The sequence below is a fragment of the Gavialis gangeticus genome, unplaced genomic scaffold, assembly GCF_001723915.1.
Source record: "Gavialis gangeticus isolate Ggan-Ray unplaced genomic scaffold, GavGan_comp1, whole genome shotgun sequence".
Lineage (NCBI taxonomy): Eukaryota > Metazoa > Chordata > Crocodylia > Gavialidae > Gavialis > Gavialis gangeticus.
This window is the reverse complement of record NW_017728992.1, coordinates 60143133-60158276: the sequence shown is the minus strand read 5'-3', so window position 1 is coordinate 60158276 and position 15144 is coordinate 60143133. Positions and strand designations below refer to the sequence as shown.

Sequence of the window (15144 nt, the reverse complement as noted above, 5' to 3'; positions counted from 1 at the left end):
TACTGTGTCCAGTTCTGGGCGCTGCACTTCAAGAAGGATGTGGAGGGCCACTCGTATGGTTGAGGGCCTCCGTGGCCAGCCCTATGAGGAGAGGCTGAGGGACCTGAATTTCTTCAGTCTCTGCAAGAGGAGACTGAGGGGGGATCTTGTGGCTGCCTACAACGTTATCAGGAGCCACCACCAGGGACTTGGGGAAAGTCTGTTCACCAGGGCCCCCACTGGAGTCACCAGGAACAATGGCCACAAGCTGAGGGAGGATAGGTTTAGGTTAGATATTAGGAAGTACTGCTTCACCGTAAGGGTGGCCAGAGCCTGGAATAGGCTTCCCAGAGAGGTGGTGCTCTCACCTTCCCTGGAAATCTTCAAGAGGAGACTGGATAGGCACCTGGCTGGGGTCTTAGGACCCCTGCCACCCCCAGTGATCCTTCCTGCCCCTGGCAGGGGGTTGGACTAGATAATCTGTCTAGGTCCCTTCCGACTCATTGATTCTATGATTCTATGACTGACTTGCCAGCTTTATGGCGGATGGTGAAGGTGATCAGAGAATAGCAGGTTCAGACTGTCAGAGTATTCATTAACATGCCGATTTCAACATCCACGTTATAAAGAGTTGTTTCCCACTTTGCTGTTTCTGCTGAACTTCCCAAAGGTGGTATAATCAGAAGCCAGAGCATACAGCAATGCTCTGAGAATTTTAAAGTAACTGGCTTGATTCCAAATTGATGGTGCCCTAATTTTTACTTCCTTTATTTAAAAAAAGTGGTACTTTACAGCATTGAGCACTATCTTGAGAGCTGGGGAAACCTCTGTTCTGTTCCCAGCTCCATTGCAAATTTAAACAGTAAAAAAAGATAAATGAATCTACTGCATCAGTAAAATGGGATTTTAATAATGCCTAATCACTTCCCCCCCTAAAAGTTATTTGAAGTCTACAGAAGAAAAAAATTATATAAATGAAAGATATGAACCATGGACAGCATAGGATTACTGAACACATATGTACAGTGGTATAATATAAAACAACTATACCTGTTTTCTATAACCACAAATGTACATAGCTGTCATTTTGTATCATTCTTTTAGATGTTGTGATGACTGAACTTGTGACCCCCTAATGAAATCTACTTATACAAGGGAGAAGCAGTAAGGTGTCTGTGGGAATGATAATGCAAAATTTCCTAATTTCCATTTAGCTATCAACAAAATACTTCTCCGTTAGCAAAACTGTTGCATGTAGTGGGAATTTAAATTTGTCTCTGTTTTCTTGTGAATGCAATTTGAAAGCAAGCTTAATCTTACCCCGTGATAGTTCAGTTGACTAGATTAAACATTATTCTCTTTAATGACCTATCCATCTGTGTTAGTGTGTTTCTGCTCTTAAAAGTGGTACTAAAAATGCCATTTTAGGAGAGTATATAGTGATTGCTTCCAGATCAAGCACCTACCTCTCCATTTAAAATTAAATGTTTGCTAATCTCAGGACCTACAACGATTCCAGCTGGTTTGAGAGAATTAAGCTCTCTCTTCCCTCTCCCTCCCTCCCTCTCCCCATTTGTCAGCATTAATGATTCTGTAGGTCAAATTAATATACATCAATGCATACCATATTTTATACCTTCTGTTGTTTGTGTGTTCTATTTAGAACAGGAGGGAAGTCCTTTTTTTTTGTCTGTTACTGATCAAAAGTGGGTGGTACAAGTTTTTCATTTAGAAAAGCAATTTTAACTTCTCCACATGTTCTATCCAGAATTGCATGTTTTTTCTCTTTGAAATAATTGCCGTCAGCCTCATTCAGCATGAGACTGCATTCTTATTTGGCAAAAAAGCAAGTGGCTTCTTGTGAAATGAGTGCTTTGGTTGTTTTAAAAATGTGCCATCAGGAACTGGCTGGAGAAGCTAGTTTTTTGCTTTGTTCCTCTTCATTAGAGTCTGACTTCTTTACCCACCTCTCAGTTATCTAGCTTAATTTTTCTAGAGCACCTGTTGCCACAGCATCTCAGGAAAAACAGATATCTCCGTTAGTTACTGTAGAGCTGATTGTGATATTGTGCAAGGTTATGACTTCAACCAAGAAATAAGCTTCAGGAGGATAAAAACTCACGCCACAAAAGACCCTATTTTCAATGTCTTTTCCTAGTATTCATAATATGGGGTGGGGGGAGGAGAGTGCATGTTTCAGCAGAATTGTTTCTAGGGCATCAAGTGATTCTAAAAATGTCTTCATCTGACAAACTTTTGGTGCAGAAAACCTGTACAGAAACAAGGGAAATGCTGATCATTACTAGTTAGCAGCTAGAAATAAAGTGTCTGTAAACATGACTCATTTCAAACTGCTGAGGATAACTGCAACTGGATGACATCTTACTCAGTATATATATTATAAATTAATTAAAGCATGCTATGTGATATAAATCAAGGCATATACAATGCTAACAGGTAAAAATGGAACCATATGCACACTATTTTTGGGTTTAGATCATTGTATCGCCTGTTGTATTTAAAATGCATAGTTTACAAAATAGACTGCCTAGCCTTCAAGTATTGTGTACTGTATAATATCTTAAGAGTTTATACATTGAGGTTATTGGATCCAGTGTTGGAAGACAAACGAGAGTCTCCTCTGTTCATAATCTGTCCTGTGTAATTGTGTGTATGTTTTATAAATGTTGACCTAGAAAATATATATGATCTGAGAAATGTTAAATTAATCAGTATATCTGCTAAATAAAGTTGGTCACTTGCACTTCAAGTTTTTTCAACAGCCTAAGTCCTAAATGAGAGAGAAATAGATGACTATCAATATTCTAAAAAAACCCACTAGGCATTAGGTATAATAAAAAGCAGACCCCCAAAGTAGACATAAATATCATCCTGAGCTCTGTTATGCTTGCTTTAGGACTAGATGCAGATGGCACCTTTCCCAGGTCAGAGCTCAAAATACATGATACACTGACCCTGTTGGTAGCATACGGATTCTGAACTTTCTGATAACAACCACTGTTCCTACTTGCATGTCCTGGCTCAAAGAGCTTAAACCACATGCTAGATCTTAAAGCGAGCTCAAAGCCTGATATTTCGTATCTGATATTTTAAAGAAAGACTTGTTAGAAAAAGTTAGATTTAGATTCAGTCAGTCAACCCACTAGTATGAATGTCATCCCCAGACTCCAGTCTAAATGTTTTCATCTTGTTCAAAGTGTCACCTTGACATCAAGTTAAAAATAGTTGGTTTTTAGTGGAAATGGGAGCCAGTTTACAAGAAAGTAACTAGAACAAATTCTACTAGAGCAGAGGTTCCCAAACTTTTTCTTACTGGGTATCCCCTTCCAGATTTACCAGCTGCCTGCATATCCCTACCAGTATACATGATACGTTTTAACCCCTTAAGTGCCAATTATTATTATAATGAAAATTAAATCTGCCATTACACAGTTTCCCCTGCCTACCCCTCAGATGTCTTGCATACCCCCAGGGATACCTGTACCACAGTTTGGGAAGCCCTGTATTAGAGTGTTCTTTATTCGTCTCTAATTTACTGATGTTTCAGTATGTTGCAGTTTTGTTACAGCATTCCACATTTTGGTCCAGAATGCACGTTAGCTAAAATATTTACAGTTGTTTGCCTAAAATTAGCCACCTATGTAACTTATTTAGACAATTGAATGTGGCTGGAATAGCTGGTCTTAGTCCGCTGGGTTTTAAATTTTAGCTATTTTATTTTTTATATCTTAGATCATTTTTTCTTTTTAATCATAGACTCAAAAGCAACTGTATCCTAAATTAAATTTCCTCATTAATAATTTTTGTTACTAATGTTTCAAGAATCCTGTTCCTTTATATACAATTCTCTAACATTAAAAAAGAAAACCATTTTATTTTGTAGGTCAAGAAGTGGTGTTCAAGTGCCTTGGAGAAGGAATTCTTCAAAAGGCCTTTCAGGGATATAATGCTTGTATTTTTGCCTATGGACAGACAGGTGAGAGGTTCTCTGATTGTTGTGAGGGAAAGGGGAAGAAAGCTTTTTGGGGCAAAAATAGAACAATAGTGTTAAAACTAGAAACTCTCTAAACAAGGCTGTTTTATTTCAGTATTATTTTCTATTTGGTTTTAAGTGAATTCAGTGGTTGATTGATGGCTCCGGAGATTGAAATAGTCTTTCTTTAAACACACAATGGTTTCAGCCAGGGGAGTCGTGGTGTAGCATTCCCTCCACAACTCTGTCAGTGTGTTTTTTAGTTTCTACCTGCTGGGACCACCCTCCAGGATAGAAAGCGCAGTTCGTACTCCAACTTATTCAGCCTTTTGTGTGTCTGCCAAGACTGTCACAAGAGGTGCCCAATTAATGGCCACTGTGTTGAGGGGCTTATGAAAGATTTCTCTGTTGGCGTACCTGCATGTCTCAGTGTATAGTCAGAGGAACAGACTGACTGTTTGGAATTCTCTCAGTTATGTTTTTCTTTTATGTGCTGTTGGAAGAACAAAAGGAGAGAAGAATGTGTGTCGCAGGAACAAATTAGTGACTCTTTCAGACATTTCAGGATGCTGTAAACATTCTGTTACTTTTCCTCTTCCCTCTAGGTTCAGGAAAATCCTTCTCAATGATGGGCAATGCAGAGCAGCTGGGCCTGATCCCACGGCTCTGCTGTGCTTTATTTCAGAGAATCTCTAGAGAAGAAAATGAGTCTCATACCTTTAAAGTTGAAGTATCCTATATGGAAATCTATAATGAGAAGGTCAGAGATCTGTTAGACCCCAAAGGGTAAGTCATTTTTCCATTTTAGTTGAAACTGAAGCATAGAAATAATCAGTTGGAGGGCTGAGGGAAGCTACTTCAGTTTGTTTAATTATATGTGTTGTTTAGAAAAAAGCATAAATCCAAAATGTTAGAAAGTAAGTCCTTGTAGTACTAGGTGTGTAAAACCTGAAGTTTTGGTTGCATACTGACTTTTTATTTGATTATGGCTTAAAATAGCACTTTTCTTAACCAGTCACTTTGTCCACAGTGGAAAATATACTCACCTTTTTTGGATAACTGGGGCAGCTATTTAATAGCTGACAATCTAGACATCATATTGTTCTACTCCCTGCTCCAAGGCAGCCTCATTGTCCATACCAGCCTAGGCAAATATTTATCCAACCTCCACATAAAAATTATGGAGATTAAAAATGATTCCTTCACTCCATGAAGGATTGAACCAGCATGAGGAAACCACCCTGTATTTCAAGCCCCACATCTTATCACCTGGACCCTCACAGTATATAATATTATATAGGATTAAGCCTAAAACTTGTTAAGTGACTTGACCTCCCTTCCCCTTCAGAAAACTACTTCCTAAAAATAGGTATAAACCTATACAAGCCTTTATTCCCTTTGTATATAGCCAGTTGCCTTCTATGGCTGAACTTTAGTGATGACCCTTGCATCTTTCTCCCTTTCTGCTTTTCTGTATTTAATAAGATGAGTGACTGTATGAACAAATATCTAAGAATAAAAACAGAGATGTTCTTTAGAGCCTGTTACACATTATATACAGAATTAGGTATGAACAGGGAGTGAAATGTTGGGAAGTGTTCTTTTGTATGGGTACTTGGAAGCCTAAACCATCTGTTTCTGCAGAATGTAACCTTTTGTTAAAAATGTCACTCTAATAGTTACAAAAATACCTGTATGAATAAAAAATAATGCTATGCTGATTTCTGGGGTATGCAGACAATTGCCAGCATCTATACTAATTCATGTTTGTAGCTTTCCCGTGCAGGATTGAAATGAAGGAAAGTCAGTTTCACCACTGTCATTCAGAACTCTGTGCAGTAGTGACTCTGTTCAGAAATCATGACATTTTCATGCCCCTGCTGGTTGGAAAAGCTATTCAGCGGGATTCACAGTGTAGAGAACTGGAATACAAAAAGGAAGAGGGGAAATGCAGTCACCTCCTTCAGTAATATAATAGCCATGGCTGAACTGACACACAAGTTTCAGTCTTGGATCCAAGCTTTTAGAGCCTAAACTTACAGTGCTTGAGTAAATTGTGCTGAGGTTGAGATTTTCAGCAGGTTTTTCCTGATAGTCATCTGCATACATTATATTCTGTATCTTCCCTAATAAATGGCTTAGCTCTTTGGCTATGAGAGCTCTGTTACATTTTTCAGCCTCTGACCATGAACATACACCTGATATGTATGGTTTATGTGGAAAATGCTTTGCCTATTACTTGAATCATTAACACAGGATTTAACAGGTGGCTCTCTGTTGTATAGCTGCTGCATTGGCATTTCAAACAATCTTTCATTTTAACCAGAAAAGCTCATAACTGTATTGCTGTTAGAAGCTTTTGAATAACTTGCTGTTTTGTTCCAAAGGAGCCGGCAGTCCCTTAAGGTTCGAGAGCACAAAGTCTTGGGACCATATGTAGATGGCTTGTCTCAGCTGGCTGTTACTAGCTTTGAGGTAAGTGTAGTTGAATAATAAATAAAAAGCATCTCTCTAAGTAGGGCAAAGAGAAATTATTCATTAGTGTCTAATCAGATGTTTTGGTTCCTAAAAGGACCCCTTTTTTGGTTCTCTGATATCCCATTATTCACTGTCACAAAGTTGACCACGACATTTGAAGACAAAGAAATACTTATTTCACTTAACTTTTCTACCCAGCCTTTTTTTTTTTTAACTGACATTAGTGAAAAATGGCCTACGATATAGCATCAGGGTGTTTCTGTTTTGAGAATTTACAGTGTTTAAATCCAACAGTGTTTAAGTCCAAAATGTTTCTGACTACAGAAAGTGTCCAGGCTCTCAAAATACAGAATATTAAGGTTTCTAATATAAATTCCTATAATTGTTTTCTGTGCATTGGATACAACTTTCTTATATCACATATCCTGCCTGCATAGGGGGCTGAGTCAAGTGAAAATGTTTTCTTTCTAGTTTTATAGAAAAATCAATAAAGTATTAAAAAAGGCTTTAATAAAAACTGCACAGAGCTGTTTTTTATTTTAAAAGAAAAAACCTGAATAAATAATGTGTTTAAGTATTTTGAAACATGTTGGGGACAATATTATTCTATGTACATCCTATTAAGGGAGGTGGGGGAAGAATCCTTTTCTCATAGAATCATAGAGAAGTAAGGCTGGAAGGGTCCTTCAAAGGTCATCTAATCCACCCACCTGCCTGAGGCAGGTTCATCCCTATCCAAACTGTCCTATGCAAATCCATAATCTAAATTCTTTGTAAAACTACTGACAACCATAACACAACACAACACCTTGACTTGTCACAGGTAAATCAGGAGAACCATGGTAGCCAGTGGCCTGCTTCTATGAAATGTTGTTAATATATGATCAAGAGATCTGGGGTAGCAGGCCATGCCCCCCACTACAGAGGAAGGCAAAACCCCCTTTAGTCCATACCAGTCTGACCATGGAGTAAAATTCCTTCCTGACCCCATGTATGGCATTTGGTCTAATCCTGAGGAGAGGGGCAAGACCCTTTAGTTAGGAGCCTCTGGCTTTAAGTCCCAGCAGGAGCATTGGCACACCCAGTCAAGATTCCCAGTCTTGGCTGCAGCCAATACCCAGTGCCCCCAGAGCTTTTTCATAGGCTTTCTGTTCTTCTGAGGCAGATGTGCACAGTTCAAGGTGTGAAAACTTACCTCACTTTCACTTAAACACCAGTAGTATGTGTGTAACATGAAAAACAAAATAAATTAAAATTCAATGACCGCTGTTGCCTAATTCTAGCTATGAATTACCTAAGCTATGTGAAAACAACATTTGTTCAATCCTCTCCCATCACCTAGGTCTTTAAAATCATTGCTAATATTTAATTTCACATCAGCATCACCATTGTCATACACATGATTCAGAAGTATAAGCAAGCATGTGTATCAGACTCAGCATAGTTGCCTTTAGGCTTTGTATGTGTAGAAAGCTAGTCTCCAAGTAAGGTAACTCTTTTAGCCAATTAAATGAAGTGTTAGTGCAGCTTGCTAAAGAGATGCATTGCATTTATCTGTCGAAATGGATGCGTTGGCCTGATTCCTTTCATTAAACAAATATGACTTGTAACATGGATGGTATCAGTATATTCTTGGTTGCAGATCAGTAGACTGTATTGGAATTAGGGAAAATTCAGAAATGGAATTATTTTCAGTCCATCAAATTATTCAGTCTTACAGCTCGGAATAAGAGGTTATTTTTCCCCTTCATCTGAATGATAATCAGGGATCTGGGTTTTCCATTTCCCATGGAAAAATGGAGAAAACCACAGATCTTACCCTTTAGCGGAGGCAAAGGCAGATTTTTCATTTTACTGGAGAAACCCATGGATGTTGTAGTTTTGCAGTGAGTTCTCTGCAGGCTGACAGAGTTCCAGCCTGCAAGGGACTGGGAGGGAGCAGGAGGAGGGCAGTCAGGCAGGGGACGCCGTGGTGCATATATGGCTGCCAGGCAGGCTGCAGAGCAACTCCTGGTGGGGAGAGGCGAGTGAGGGGAACCTGTGGGGGGGCTTTCATTTTAATCACTGAGGTTTTTATCAGAGAATTTGCAATTTTTTTTCAGAGCATTTGTAATTTTTTTTTTTTATCAGGGAAAACCAGGATCCTTGATGATAATTTTGTTTAGCAGGGAAAAGGTTTCATTCAGTTTTATCCTAACATCACTTCTATAATACGTTTGGTTCCAGGATATTGAGTCCCTGATGTCAGAAGGAAACAAATCTCGAACAGTTGCTGCAACCAACATGAATGAGGAAAGCAGCCGTTCTCATGCTGTATTCAATATTATAGTAACTCAGACACTTTATGATCTGCAGTCTGGTGTAAGTATTTCATAGTTTCATAGTTTCTAGGGTCGGAAGGGACCTGAGCAGATCATCTAGTCCGACCCCCTGCCATGGCAGGAAGAGCACTGGGGTCAAATGACCCCAATAAGGTGGTCATCCAACCTCCTCTTATTTGCATTAATCTGTTTCTCAAGTGAAATGAATTTCTATCATTCTCTTATTTTGGCTGCTGAGCGCTTAGCACTGCCCAAAATGTAAACCCTAAGTTAAAGGAAACTCAGATAATTCAGTTGAATTCCACTATTAAGGTGCAGACTTCTATATGTGTATAAGTGGAATTGTCTAATCCAGGGGTGCTCCATCTGCAGCTCTGTGTCATCTAGGCATAGTGGTAGCACCACTCCTCCACTACCACATTTTTAAACCCCTGGAGAGCCCTGAGTAAGTATTTAAAAGAAAATTCCCTTTTTCATATTCTTATTCATATGTCATTTTTATCCATAACTCTCTGAACAGCAGGACCTAATTGTGTAAACGTATCAGGTTCTTCAGTATTTTATGTTCCTTTTTCTTGGTTACTTCTCTCTCACATTTTTTCTTGTCTAGAATTCTGGAGAGAAGGTCAGCAAAGTCAGTCTGGTGGATTTGGCTGGGAGTGAAAGAGTGTCCAAAACAGGAGCTGCGGGAGAACGTCTGAAGGAAGGCAGCAACATAAATAAGTAAGGGCATTTGCAAACACAAGAAATAAACTTTAATCTACCAAGAAAACCTAGAATTTCTCTGGTCTCTTGCCTAGTTGTCCCGTCACAAGTCACTTCAAAGGATTTTTTTAGTTGAGCAGTTGTTTAAATGTGTCTTTGTCCAATAACTATATGCCAGACACACCACCTGTCTTCCTATATTAATATAGGGACCCTGATTCATGTATGACACAGGTGAAGGCTTTCTGAATTCTGTTTGGAAAAAGTTACAGTAGCACCCTTTTGCCAGGCCTATCTCCTCATATGCCAAAAGAAGAATGTAAACCATAAGGATTGCAGAGTCAGGTGAATGTTGAATTGACTTTGCTCCAGTGTACGCTAAAATATATAAGAGTGTAATTTGCCATTTAAGAAAAACAGGCCAGAATGAAGGTAAGTAAGTTTAAAGTTGCCTAAAGGCATCCATGGCTCAAGCAGTGACAAGTTACAGGGAAATGTGCTTCCATAATTACATTGTTTTTCCCCAGAAGGAAGTATTTAGCATGGTATCATCATGGTAAACATGCTGATTTCCTTGGGAAAAAGTGAAACACAATGCAGACAGTGTTAAAGTTCTTTTATAAAACATTTCAATACTTGTAAGTGGAGAAAAATGAGAGTTAAGCAGGAGTCATGCTTGCAGATTTAAAAAAATAGCGAATCTGTTTTAAAAGCTGGAGATTTTTAGAAGTTTTAATGTACATACCAGTCTACTTCACATGAGTGTCATACCAAAAAGTTCAGATGCTTTCACAAAAGGTTAAGGATATGTAACGTGGGACTGGATAGCTTTGGGTTATTAATGGAGTCCAAGAAGCCTTTTCCTACCCATTGCTGGTTCATACCAGCTTAGTTTTGTTGCCCTGTGGGGTCAGGCCAATGCTCAGGATCTCAATATCACGCTGGTAAACAGGAGGGCGTGGTGTACAATTGCGCACATATGTGTGTGTGCGCACACGCCCGCCCCCTGTTAGGCATGCACACACACTCGAGGTGTATACACCCCCACCAGGCATGCGCGCGCACACTGTCAACTCAGGCACATGCACATCCAAAATTATCAGCCTAGGCACATGTGCACCTATCACCAATTCAAGCACCTACACACTGTACACACCAAAAGTTAGACGAAAATCAATTGTGAATACCCGCACACCCAATACACATACATGGGTCGCAAATTTGTATATCACACACACAATGACACATATATATTCACCAGTTCACACACAAACCACCCACCTACACATACACACAGGTGAGTTCCTAACTTGGATGGTACAGTATGTATGTGTGTGTTTGAGGGTACTTGGGATACCTGGGAGAAGGCTAAGGTGAGAGAGGAAGCGTAAGGAGTGAAAGTTGCTGGGACCCGGATTAGAACTGGTAGACTAAAGAGAAGCTGGGCTGAGGAACTCAGGCTTGGGGTTACTTAAGGTCAAGTGGCCCCAGGGTTACTTGAGGTCACTGGTGCAAGGGAAAAGCCCGGTGGCAAGGAGGAGGCAGCCAGGAAAGAGAGAGAGGCAGAAACTTGGGAGCTTGGGGCTGGAAACTGAGGCAGACAGCTGGGATATCAGGGGGCAGATAAGTGGTGGCAAGGAGGAAACAGTTAGGAAACGGACAAAAACCCAACTCAGGGTTTCAAAATATCAGGTTTATTAAACAAACAACATACTACACAGCCCCATGAAGTTATTGGTTCTCTCTCTCTCTTTCTCTCTCTCAATGGCAGCAGGAGAAAGAGAATCAGTGGAAGAGTTGGAGTCCAGGTGGGGAAGAGAAACAGAATCCAAGTCCTTGGATGAAGAGAGGGTGGGGGTGAAAGCTACCTATCCAGGCTGAAAAGGGGTCTTTGTCCAGAGTGGGGTTTCCAGCAGGGCCTCTGGATGGATAGGTGGTGTGGCATGGTGCTGGTCCAGGTGGAAAGGGCATCCCAAGGAGTCAGTCTTCACTACCCATTTTTATGTGGCAGATTACGTCTGATCTCCTATGGGGAGGGCCTGTCCAGTCAAGGTCAGTCCTGTTCTAGAGGGCTCCAGGTGTTCTTACTCAGCATGTGCAGCCTTGGCACAGTGGTGGGTTGCCTCATCTTTTCTTTCTTGAATGCTGAGCCATTCTTTCTTTGAATGGCTGGGTCATTGGTCCAGGTATTGGTTTTGATGGTTCGGTCATTCAGAGGGAGCTATTTTTAGACCTACTGTCATTGTTTCTCAAGCACCCGCATTTATCCCCATTCATTTAGGAACCAAGTTACATAGGAGGGGGAGGTACAAGTCATATGTTATACAATGGGACATGGGAAGCAAGATGGAGACTTGACAAACAAAATGGAAACTTGACATGACTTAAGCTAACTTACATATATATGTAGGCCTAAATCATATAGTATCAGTAAAACAGTAATATGGAACAGGAAAAATGAATATGATGATAAAAACCAATAATTATACAATATAAAGAAGGAGAAAAAAACAAAACGAACACAACTTGCTACCAAAATAAAATGCTGAAGCTTATCCTATGTCTTAGCTTACTTATACTTATCTATAGGGAATAGAGAGGGAGAGAAAAAGTCAGAAATGGTTGGAGAAGGGGAGGGTAATGCATTTTAAAATAAAATAAGAAAAACGAGGGATTTTGCTACAGTTTGATGGTAACCAGGAACTAAAACTGTCTCATGATAGGTCAGAGGTCTCTGTGAAACTAGTTGGTTATTTGTCTGGTTCCTACAGGAAAAAACACCCCTACTATTGCTGTCCACGCTGGCAGTGTTGGCATAGCTACCAATAACTGTAGAGGCACTGAAGGACATTTCTGCCTGTAACCTGGACCTTAGGCCAAGTATTAAGTCCTTTAGGAAGGTGGTAATATTAGGAAGCAGAATGCTGTGCCCCGCTATAATTTTTTTTAATATGGAGAGAAGGCCCTTATTCATAATCCTCAAGTTTTTCACAAGCCATGAAAATTACCTTAAAACATTTCTAAAAGGAGAAGAAATAAGAATCCTTTTACATTTGCTCCAACTTGAATTCCCAGCATGATGCTGTGATATCCATCACTCTGCCTTCATTCCTTGGAGAATTAATGAATTCTGTAATTTATGAGAAGCCAGAGAACTGATATTCGTTTTCCAACTGACGAGAACAGAACATTTTTTGGCTTTAGGTAGGAGACGGACCATGTTTCCCCTCCTTATTTGGAAACTGCACGACACCTAATAATGGTTTGTTTCTAGCAGCTATGGTACTAGAGTAGCTTTTCACACTACTTAACTTTTTAAAGCATAAATTATATGTAATACACACATGCAAACTGTGACTTACACTATGTATGAATTACATATAGTAAGTTCTTTGGGAGAGAAACAGGGGTTGATAGCTCCAACACAGTACAAAAGATTTTAGCTATGCATCTTCTTCCAATTGACATTTTTTATTTCGATTTGTAAAGTGTTCAATTTCAGGTGCTCGCATGAGGTAAAAAATGCGTTGCCTGCCATACCACATTGCTTTGAAAGAGAATATAAAAATAAAGGAAGTAAAAGTACTTTGGCCCAGTATTTACAGCACTGGGCAAACACAGCAGTACAACCAGGTAGACTGAAAATCTGACTTTTTGGACATCCAGAAAGAATCCAGCTGGTCCCCTCAGTTTTTCTTGGCAGTTGTTTCTAGATAAAACTGAGCATTGTTAGTATAGTAGAGTGGCTGTTTTTTTCTTTTCATATTCTTCCCTTCTTTATCCTTTAGCTTCACCCTACCTGAAGTGCTCTGTAGTTTTGGGGTGCATTGGAAGACTGCAGTAGTTGGGTTTTTTATTTCTTGTAATAAGTGACAGCTGTGCAACTCTTACTAGCAGTGTGTTGGATATTTAAAATTGTACATACTGTTCCTTACAGGGCAGATGTATACACTGCCTTCTCTTGTGGAGACATGATATTTTTCCTCCTTAATCTTGTTTACCTCAGTGTATTTAAGAGGGTGATGAGTGTCTGCTGCATAGCATGCTGCATGGGTTTCAAGGAGCTGCTCGTAATTACATTTCTAAATCCATATTGAAATCTTCTGAAGAACTGAATGTGCCTGCTGCCCTTCCACCAGTGTGCTAGCTCCAGTGTTGCAGTCAGAGCTACCAGTACCCCTCAGTCCTTTGTAGCATAATTCATTCGTTTCAGAAAATACACAGATGGAGGATGATAGACTTGAGAGGGTCCAGAGGATGGCCATTCATATGGTTAGGGGCTTACAAGACAAGCCGTATGAAGAGAGACTGAGGGACCTGGACCTCTTCGGCCTCCACAAGAGAAGGCTGAGAGGTGATCTTGTGGCTGCCTACAAATTCATTAGGAGCATACAGCAAGGGATCAGAGATGCTCTATTCACCAGGGTGCCTCTTGGGGTAACAAGGAACAATGGTCACAAACTGGCAGAGAACAGATTTAGGCTACATATCAGGAAAAACTTCCTCAAGGTAAGGGTCGCCAAAATTTGGAATGGGCTTCCAAGGGAGGTGGTGCTCTCCCCTACTTTGGGGGTCTTTAAGAGAAGGCTGAATAGGCATCTGGCTAGGGTCGTCTGACCCCAGCACTCTTTCCTGCCTAGGCAGGGGGTCAGCCTCAATGATCTGTTGTGGTCCCTTACGACCCTAGCATCTGTGAATCTATGAAAAGCCAGAGATTAAATCAGCTACTGGTTAGTGGCTCATCAGAATTAAACTTTCCTGAAATAATTTGTAATTTTCTGACATCATAATTATCACTGCTAGGCAAATCCTTGAAAACAAAAAAGATTGGGCTGCAAAACCGATTTGAAGAAAGGGTTTTATAGTGCAACGGTAGTAGCTGCTATAGAGGGTTGTATTTACTGGGTAAAGGGCATGAAATCTGTAGAGACAGGCTGAATTTGGGCAGCGTTCTTCTTTGATAAGCAAGTACCATTTCTACTCCTGCTGTACAGTTGTACATAAGGCAAGGTGTTGCAAATGCAAAACCTGGAAGAGCTACAGGAAGCAAACTTATACTTTTTTTGAATAGTCTCAGCTTACTGGGTAGTATTGGTTTGGATTTTGGTTACAGGCATTATGCAAACAGTATCAGACAACAGACCACCCATCCCTAACTGCGTGAGACAATGCCAAAATGGGAATACCAAGTCCTGGTCTCAGGCTGCATGACTTCAGGAAAGCATTTGTCCCAGATTCCCAGTATTGTGCAGGGATCCGGGTCTTCCGTTCACCATGGAAAAACTTGGAAAAGTGTGGGTTTTCCTTCTCAGGCTGGCAGAGTTCCAGCAGATAAGGGGCTGCTTGGGGCTGGGAAGAATGGGATGCAGAGTATGCCATGTGCATGTACACACATGTAGCCAGGAATACAGCCCCAGGCAGCAGCAGACAGTAGCTCCCCCAGCATCCTGCAGGTAAGTCTGTGGGGGCCCAGGGTGAGGTAGATTGATCCCATGGTGAGGGAAGGGCTGGGCCTGGAGCTGGATGTACTGCTCAGCCAGGGCAGTCCATGGGGGCCAGGGCGGGGAGCAGAACAGAGCCACAGGTGGTTCATCCACCCCACAGCAGGGGGGAAAGCTCCCTGCTGCTGTGCAAACTCCTGGGGAGGAGGTTATGGGGGGGGGGGGG

General features: G+C 40.7%; 1 protein-coding gene across 4 annotated transcripts in view; it reads left to right on the top strand.

Annotated features, from left to right (window-relative positions):
• The window catches only part of KIF13A (kinesin family member 13A), a 242266-nt gene that overhangs the window by 125119 nt on the left and 102003 nt on the right, over positions 1-15144 (top strand). For all 4 annotated transcript variants that reach the window (XM_019523183.1, XM_019523166.1, XM_019523174.1 and 1 more), the window contains exons 4-8: positions 3884-3976; positions 4579-4759; positions 6361-6448; positions 8678-8812; positions 9383-9495. In XM_019523183.1, the coding sequence (XP_019378728.1) occupies positions 3884-3976; positions 4579-4759; positions 6361-6448; positions 8678-8812; positions 9383-9495 (610 nt within the window). The remainder of the gene's footprint in view (positions 1-3883; positions 3977-4578; positions 4760-6360; positions 6449-8677; positions 8813-9382; positions 9496-15144) is intronic.